This window comes from Scleropages formosus, chromosome 18 (genome assembly GCF_900964775.1).
Source record: "Scleropages formosus chromosome 18, fSclFor1.1, whole genome shotgun sequence".
NCBI lineage: Eukaryota > Metazoa > Chordata > Actinopteri > Osteoglossiformes > Osteoglossidae > Scleropages > Scleropages formosus.
Genome location: NC_041823.1, coordinates 10,838,954 through 10,847,871, shown reverse-complemented (window position 1 = coordinate 10,847,871; position 8,918 = coordinate 10,838,954). Strand labels below are relative to the sequence as shown.

Below are 8,918 nucleotides of genomic sequence, written 5' to 3'. Positions count from 1 at the left end.
GCAGGAGTGGGACTCGAAACAGCAACCTTCAGGCTGCAACAAGGCGACAGTGACACCAGGTGTACGACACAAAGATAATAACAACAACAACAATAATAATAAAACTCTAGAGTACAATAACATATTACTATTACATAATTATATAGTAACTTATACACGGTCGAGTCACATGGATTATTATGACCACCTCCTGCATTTGACGTCGGCAGCGCAGCGCGTAGCCCACGAAGTACGTCACGTGTCGTGATCTGGCTCGGTGGGTATATATAGGTGTGCGATAGGCCGTCTGCCCACATCGTCATCATGTCACTCGTTGCTGTCGTGGGTACAAGGCCGGGGGCGATTTATCAGAGTTGCAAAAAGGGATGATTATCGGCTTTCGGGCCAAGGGTGGCAGTATTTCTGACATGTCCGACAGTGGTTGGAAGAGCACGACCAATCAAGACTTCCAAGTACTTCCCTGACCCCCCAATTCCCCGGACTTGAACCCAACTGAGCATCTCTGCGGAACCACCTCGATCGTCGTGTTCGCGCTATGGATCCTCCGCCACGCACCCTCCCTCCAGCAGCCGCGTGGGATGCACTGCAGTCACCATCATCATGGCTCCAGTTACCAGGCTGTGACAACCAACCTACCAGCACCTTATTGAGTCACTCCCAGCCCGTCTAGCTGCTGTCCGTGCTGCACACGGCGGTTACTAACTGGATATATTAGCTGGTGGTCATAATAATGATGTGACTCGACCGTGTATAATTACTTATTATTATTCTTATTATTATTATTATTGAGGGATAGAAAATTGGCATCGTTCTTAACGGTGATAAAAGTTCTCACTTTACTTGTTCTGAATACTTTAATCCGGTGTATCGTGCTGTAATGATGACGTATTATTGTGGAGACCGAGGGGGTTGTTTCCCCCCGCGGTCCCCTCTCTCTCCCGCGCGCGCGCCGGCTGTTATGCTTGTCCGTGTACACATTTGTGCCCCGCACGTTCTGGAGTTTAATGTTGTTTATTTTATCGTGAAGACAGCTGTGCGAAGTATAAGTCACCCATAGTTGCCTACAAGATTATATTAAACGAAGAGTTTCCATTCTTTCGTGTCCGTCCCTGGGTTTACACCTTTTTTTTTTTTTTGGAATAGTCGTGAGGATCTAGGCTAAACTAGGCAGATCGCTACAAGTGTTTAGAACAAAGGTTACATATTGTAACGGTGCTGACGGGAGCTGAAATAGCTCCATGTACATAGTTGTTATTAGTGTTCATGTCTACATTATTATTTGGTGTTCAGTTATGATTGGTTGTTTTATTGCTTGTGTAGTTTGTTACGCCGCCGGGGGGGATTCTGGGGGTGACTCGGAACTATTTGGAGCGTCTTTGTTAAGACCGGTACAAAGACCGGTACAAAGTCCGGGAAGGGGAGGGGGGGCAGGTACAAGTACATGAGGAGGGAGGCTATGTTTGTACACTACTCTGATTCCTGAGCCCGACTCCAGCAGCTCCGCGGGGACGCGCTGCAATACCGAGGACGGACGGCGCGTAAGAAACGGGACGGTTGCAGACTGCAGCGCGCATGCGCGTGTTCGCGCGCCGGACTGCAGCTATCCGGCGGAGTCGAGCGCTCCTCCCGTCCGCGGACCTCGTTGCGTTGGAAGCACGCGAACTGCACTCGCTCGCCAGAAGCCGCGCGGGAGCCCGTCGCCGAGAACTGTGGTGAGTCCGCGCGGCCGGTCACACGCTTCCCGCTTCATGATTTTTCGTGCGCGTGGAGACATTTAAAAAAAAAACACGAGCGCGTGTTGACAGCACAACCGGAGTGACAGAGCGCGCCGAGTGAGTGTGAGTGTCTGTCCCGTCCCGTCCCACGACTCCCACTTTCGGTGAGTGGGTCGGCACGCACGGTGGCGCAGTGGGTGGGTAGCGCTGGTGTGATGTCTCGTTCTCTGGGCTGTGGGTTTGAATCCAACATGTGCAGTTTCAGTGTTCGCACGGGTTTCTCCCACTGCTCCAACACATGGTTTAGGTGGCTTGTCTCTGTACCCGGCCGGAGCCCATGGAGAAGCCCTGGATTCTGGTGAAAGCGATCGGACCGGATGGCATCTACCGGTGCTACGCCCCCCTCCTGGAGAAGCACTTCACCGTGGTGACCAGCGAGGAGTTTCACCGCGAATACGAGCGCTGCGGGCACAAGATCCGCGCCGTCTTCGTGGTCGGGCCCTCGCCTCAGATGGACCGCGCTCTGCTGCAGGCCCTGCCCAACCTCGTGGTCGTGGTCAACTGCGGCGTGGGCGTGGACCACCTGGACATAGCCCTCATCAACAGCTTCGGGGTGAAGGTGTGCAACACCCCTCATGTGGTGGACAACGCCACTGCCGACGTAGGCATGGCCCTCATGCTGGCATCGGCCAGAAAGCTTCTCTACGGTACAGTCCGCTCTCAAAAATTGCTGTTATCATGATCATTATTATTGGCAGTAGTAGTAGTATTACTACTATTATTATTGGGGCTGTAGGTAGTATAGTGGTTAGTGCCTCTACCTGTGGATCTGAAGGTCACAGGTTTGAATCCTGTCATGTACTGTGGTACCCTTGATTGAGGTCACACACACACACACACACTTTCTGAACCGCTTGTCCTGTACGGGGTTGCGGGGAGCCGGAGCCTAACCCGGCAACTTGGGGCGTAAGGCTGGATGGGGAGGGGACACCAGTCCATCGCCAAGCACCCGAAGCAGGACTTGAACCCCAGGCCCACTGGAGAGCAGGACCTGGTCCAACCCACTGCACCACCGTGCCCCCCCGATTGAGGTAATTACCTGAATTGCTCCAGGAAAAAAAAATGACCCATCTGCCTGAAAGTGTCAATCAGTGTCAAGCACAGTAAAGTGTCAGCTAAAAAAGTTAAAGTTCACATGTAGCTGATGGTTTTTCTCCAAAGCAACTTCTAGTGTTAAGACACTTACAATCATTTATCCAGTGGGGTATTTTTTTACTGGAGCAATTTAGGGTAAGTACCTTGCCCAGGGATTCTACAGCTAAAGGCAGGAATTGAACCTGTAATCTTTGGATCCAAAGGCAGCATCTGTAACCGCTGCGCTACCAGCTGTCAAGTTTTAGTTATGAACCATTGTTTTGCTGACACCTTCGCCTAAGGCCACAGGCAATGTTACAGCGACCGTCAAATTTTCCGTCACATCACAAGGTAAGTCATGAAATAAGAATCCAGGGTGAAATACTCTGCTGTAGCTCCACAAGATCAAGCCTGGACCAAACTAGACACAAATTATTAAAAGTTAAATATTTAATAAAGTAAGCTGAACAAGGCAAGAACAATGGCTTAAAGGCTGAGTGCAGCTGTTACTTATTAGCCTGGGTTAGAACCCAGTGAGGTGTGGTACTATGGTAAAGCTCACGAGCGATGTCCTGTACCTGTGTTCTTCGCACTTTAACCGAGCGGCAAAGTGAACGGTGCGTGTTGTTTTTCTGGCACCTCCGCTGCAGGTCACAACTTCTCTCTGACCCACGAGACGGACAGTCTGCCCGAGAGCAGCATGGGCACGGACGTCAGCGGGGCCACGCTGGGCATTATCGGCATGGGCAGGATCGGGTACCAGGTGGCCAAACGGGCCAAGGGCTTCGATATGAAGATCCTGTACCATAACCGTAACCGCAGGTACAGCGTCAATAGGCTGCTGTATGAGTAGAGCCCTTTCAGCAGAAGAAAACCCAACGGGGCAGCGTGTGGCGCAGTGCTTACAGCTGCTGTTCGCACCCAGGTGGTTTTGGGGCACAGAGTATAGTGCTGGTGTCTCACAATGCCCTGGCTGTGTGACTGGATGTCGGTGCGATCCCTGCTCAGTCTGTGTGGAGTTCCGTTTTCTCCAGGTGCTCTGGTTTCCTCCCACACTCCAAAGACATGCTGTTCACCCATAGTGTGTGAGTGACAGAGAGAGTGTGTGTGTTCAACTGATGTATGGATGAGTGACCCAGTGTAAGCAGTGTATCTAGCAGTGTAAGTCACCGCGGTGAATAAGGCGTGTGGGCTGATAACACTACATAGAGTTCATTGGAAGTTGCTTTAGAGAAAAAGCGTCTGCTAAATAAATAAATGTAAATGTAATGTCACTTTGGATACGTCAGTCGGTCATCCTCTTTTGCTTTTCTCCCAGGAAGGAGGAGGACGAGAGGGCCGTGGGGGCTGTGTACTGCGAGAAGCTGGACGAGCTGCTGCACAAGTCTGACTTTGTCATGGTCATAGTGAACCTGTCACCTCAAACCCACAAGCTCATCGGTACCCGGGAGATAGCCATGATGAAACCCACGGCGACCCTCATTAACATCAGCAGAGGTACTAGAGAAAAACAGAAAGATGAAATGATCCACTAGAGCTGCGGCAGAAACCCGCATCCAAAAGTGACTTGTGCTGTATAAGCTGAAGGGAGATGGACTAAACCGACCTGAACCTGTACTCTAAAGAATTAGTAACTGTACAGTCAGATTTACCACTTAGTTTTCCCAAGGTGTGTATAATGTAATGATTGGAACGTCTTTCGTGGCTGTGAAAGATCGCCAGGACTGAGCGATGCTTCCCACAAACCCGACAACCAGACAACACGTGTCCATATGAGTGAAAAGGGTAACAGAGTAAGTAACTGTTAATAACAGACGTGTTGCTGAGTAACTGAGGTTCCACTTTGCTCTGTTCTGGTGAACCTGTAGGCCTGGTGGTGGATCAGGATGCGCTGCTGGACGCCCTTCAAAGACGAGCCATTCGAGCTGCGGCTTTAGACGTAACTTACCCCGAACCTCTGCCAAGGTTAGTGCTTTACCATGACACCACCTCTGAATAGAGTGAGCTTCAATATGTGCGTTCTATGATACGCTGCATTACGCCAGTATGGGTTATAAAAAAGCTGTTTAGGTGTGGGTTTTTAAACTTGAGTCCAGAAGGTCCACTTCCCTCCAGCTTACACCTGACTCTGTGATCTAAGGGTGTCTTGAATACACTGGAGGGCAAAAACATTTAGGGTGGATCTATTCAGCTACAATCCAAGAAGGTTGATTTATGAGGTTTCATCTGGAATGTGACCCGCCTGGTTCGTGTCAATGTTCACGCTGACCGACTTTTTAAAGTTTCGGTGTAAGGAGAGCTGGAAATCACCTGGAGAGGGCTGTAGACCGAATAGCCCCCCCAGACAACTTTCATGATGACTTCCGATACCTGCTTTTGATGAATATTGCAAAAATAATTTTTGACACATATTGACTCATTTATAATCCGTACCCTACGGTCTTCCACAAATCAGTTGCGTTGTAATAAATGCGTTGGACTTAAATAATCGGCTTGCTGATTCCAGACTTACTAGAATTCATTGCCATCGTGCACAGCTTCGGAGGGGAAAATGAGGTTGGGGCAGAGCACATTAAGTATAGGAATCATCTAATACCTTATACTCAAAATTAAACTGATAGTGCAAAACCTAAAATGAAAAAATGATTAATTGCAATTGATATAGCACATAAAAATAATAGAAGAATATCCAGTTTGTGACACTTTCTTCCTTTATTTAGAACATCCAGGTTCAGTTGTAGTGCTACAGCCTTTCTTCTACAATCTCCAAGAGCCCTTTGACCACCGTGATGCTTCTTGTCTCATTTCGTATCCCCTTGGCTGTCAAGTTTAACTGTGATACAGTAGATCTGAGTTAGGTATTAAATGCAAAAAATGTGTAATGTGAGTTTGGTTTTTCAGAAAGAGATCCTGTTATTCCTAAATCACTCTCACAAAAGCAGGCATTATGTCAGTTGTGTTCCTCTGTTTGTTGTGCCGTGTCCCAGTTGTGTAATGAAGGCGCGTTATAGCAGCGCATACTGTACGCTCCTTCCTAAGAATGTCGGTAGGATAAAAATATTTTCTATACCTGTGATTGATGGATGTCCCTCCTAGGTTTTTCCAGGTTCATGTCCTAATCTGCATAGGATGGCATCACAGGTGGACGTGGGATCCAGTTGTGGGTATGAACTTGATGTGAGCATTTGTCTTTGACAGGAACCATCCCTTGCTGGCCTTGCCGAATGTCATAGTTCTCCCCCACATGGGGACCCACACCGTGGAGACAATGCGGGTCCTGGTGGAGACGATGGTGAACGACGCCCTAGCTGCAATCAGCGGGAAAGAACCTCCCAATGAGGTCAAGGTGTAGGGTGTAGATGTACATTTTTTTAACTTGAGTTCAGAAGGTCCACTTCTCGCCAGCTTACATTTGACTCTGTGATCTCAAGGTGTCTTGAAGACACCGGGGGGGGGAGGGCAAAAACATTTAGGGTGGATCTATTCAGCTACAATCCAAGAAGGTTGATTTATGAGGTTTCATCTGGAATGTGACCCGCCTGGTTCGTGTCAATGTTCACGCGACTTACTTTTCAAGGTTTCGGTGTAAGGAGAGCTGTAAATCACCTGGAGAGGGCTGTAGACCGAATAGCCCCCCCTAGACAACTTTCATGACGACTTCCTATACCTGCTTTTGATGAATATTGCAAAAATAATTTTTGACACATATTGACCCATTTATAATCCGTACCCTACGGTCTTCCACGAATCAATTGCGTTGTAATAAATGCGTTGGACTTAAATAATCAGTTTACTGATTCCAAACTTACAATAATTGGATTAATGATTCCATATTACTAGAAGGGTCCGCGTACATTGCGTTCATTTGTTTTTTGATTCGAAATTGAAAATCAAAAAGCGAATTACGATGCCATTTGTTTTGAAAAATGAGAAAAATGGCTTTTTGTTGTTTCTGGGCACACACACACACGAAAGAAAATGACTTGTTTATTAATTTTCACTCTGTTTAATCATACAAAGTGTAGTAATCAAAATCTCACAATATCAAATATGATGAATCCCCTAAAGTGCACAGTATTTCCAGTCTAACAAGTAGCCTCAACTAGAAGTAGAACCTTGAACTCCATGGTGCTTTTAACACCTGGGTTTGTTTAGTAAGAAGATTCTTAAGAAATAGCACCCGAAAAATAAAATGCTGCCAATTTTCTCGGTGGACTTGTCATCCTCCCTTACCGTCATGCTCTTGCTGCTTTTCAAAAGAGCGTAGTGATCCATATATTAACTTATGAATAACTGGGGTCAAAGCCAGCATGTTCAGTGAAACCGCTGATGGATTATGTGCGGTTTCAATTAGTTTACATGCGGGTTGTTCAAGAATACCACAAAACGGAAACTCAGTCAAAAGATAAGACGGCAAGAAACTATAATTGAGGCATATTTTAAATATTTTACATTTTGAACAAAAAATTGTTTTTAAACAGTTAATTCATAATTTGTTTTTTATTTTTAAAACAAACGAATGAATGCGACATACCTAGCAAGCCATTGTCATTGTGCACGGCATTGTTGAGTTGTTAATGTACGGCACATTATTTATGCTTCTTACTCAGTGAAATTGCTGTTTTTTCTTGTGGGGTGTTTAATTGTCTAATGAATTTATGAATAAACTGAATTTTATGCAGAGTATTTCTCAGACTTTTTATTGCTGCCTGGGCAGAGTGTTCCTCACATGGTGTGCTACTGGTGTCTTGAGCCGTGTATCCATTGTGCACACAGTCTAAGGTGAATATTTACCCAATTATATTAACCAACAACCGCTTGGCCCGAGTGGGGTCGCGGCGAACCGGAGCCTAACCCGGAAACACAGGGCATAAGGCTGGAGGGGGAGGGGACGCACTCAGGATGGGATGGCAGCCCACTACAAGGCACCCCATGCAGGACTCGAACCCCAGACCTGCCAGAGAAGGGGCTCTGCCCAAACCCACTGTGCCACCACACCCCCCCCAATTATGTTTAGTTAATATATAATAGCTAATATCATACACTCACTGAAACCGCTTGTCCCGAGCAGGGTAGCAGCGGACCGGAGCCTAACCCGGCAACACAGGGCGCAAGGCTGGAGGGGGAGGGGACACACCCAGGACAAGATGCCAGTCTGTCACCAGGCACCCCAAGCTGGGAGCAGAACCCGGCCAAACCCGCTGCGCCGCCACACCTCCCCCCCCCAATAGTCAATGTGTAATACTTTTAATAAGTAGTTACAATACAATACTTTAAAAGTAAATGTGAACTCAACCATTGCGATTTTTTTTTTTGTTTTGTTTTTTACTCACTAAACCATGTGGTATCATTTACAGGATCTAAGGGAGGGGTGACCAGTGAAGGATGCATTCAGCCGTCAGTTTTACACAGTGAATGAATAAATGAATGAACAAACAAACAACATCCTTTAACTGCCTAGTTCAGGTGGGAGTTAGTAAAGCAGCTTCGAGAACATTTCTAAAATTACTAACATATACCATACCCGTCATTAATACCATATATTTTCTTGAAATGCATGGTAATAATTACACGCACAGAACTGAACACACACTGCACCTAAATAAAATAATGCTTTTCAATTTAAACATTTAACATTCAAGAATGATTCTCAGTATGTCACTTGGTGTCATTTACGTGTTTGGCCTTCAGACCAGTTTACAATAATGGCTGTGGCTTTAATGAAAAAAGGTTGGACACCCTGATCAAAGGAATTATTTTTGTACTTTGCACATATTAATAATCAGTTACTGAATTAACAATTAAAATGGATAAATAAGAGTCTAGATATATTCAAGGTTATCTGCCTTGAGTGTGCAGCACATTCGAACGCCAGGCCAAACAAATCTATTACCTAAGCCAAAATCATGTCGAGTACCCGGGTTCGTTTACTTATGCCTGCAGTATGACTCAAGTCCTAATAAGTCGATTACTTCAACTACGATTGTCCGCGTGCATCCTCTGTGCCCATGTAGACATGTCCGCTGTCAGAATCTAGGCGTAACAAGTCGATAGCGGCAGAGACGATTT

At 46.6% G+C, this 8,918-nt stretch overlaps 1 protein-coding gene across 2 annotated transcripts; it reads left to right on the top strand.

The window, feature by feature from the left end:
* Positions 1 to 310: 310 nt before the first annotated feature.
* LOC108940493 (probable 2-ketogluconate reductase) lies at positions 311 to 6,827 on the top strand. Of its 2 annotated transcripts, none has more exons than XM_018762722.2 (6): positions 311 to 1,712; positions 2,050 to 2,422; positions 3,500 to 3,671; positions 4,168 to 4,346; positions 4,718 to 4,814; positions 6,048 to 6,827. In XM_018762722.2, the coding sequence occupies exons 2-6, from the start codon at positions 2,053 to 2,055 to the stop codon at positions 6,199 to 6,201; spliced, it is 972 nt and encodes a 323-aa protein (XP_018618238.2). In that variant the 5' UTR covers positions 311 to 1,712; positions 2,050 to 2,052; the 3' UTR covers positions 6,202 to 6,827. The 2 variants fall into 2 exon arrangements, with proteins under 2 accessions (XP_018618238.2, XP_018618237.2); XM_018762721.2 differs by having other exon boundaries at positions 2,023 to 2,422.
* The last annotated feature ends 2,091 nt before the right edge of the window (positions 6,828 to 8,918 follow it).

Excerpts from the sequence above, each read along its gene's own strand:
- LOC108940493 (XM_018762722.2), top strand. The coding sequence starts at position 2,053 with ATGGAGAAGCCCTGGATTCTGGTGAAAGCGATCGGACCGGATGGCATC. Across the intron at positions 4,347-4,717 it reads CCTCATTAACATCAGCAGAG|GCCTGGTGGTGGATCAGGAT; the intron begins GTACTAGAGAAA and ends GTGAACCTGTAG. Across the intron at positions 4,815-6,047 it reads TACCCCGAACCTCTGCCAAG|GAACCATCCCTTGCTGGCCT; the intron begins GTTAGTGCTTTA and ends TGTCTTTGACAG.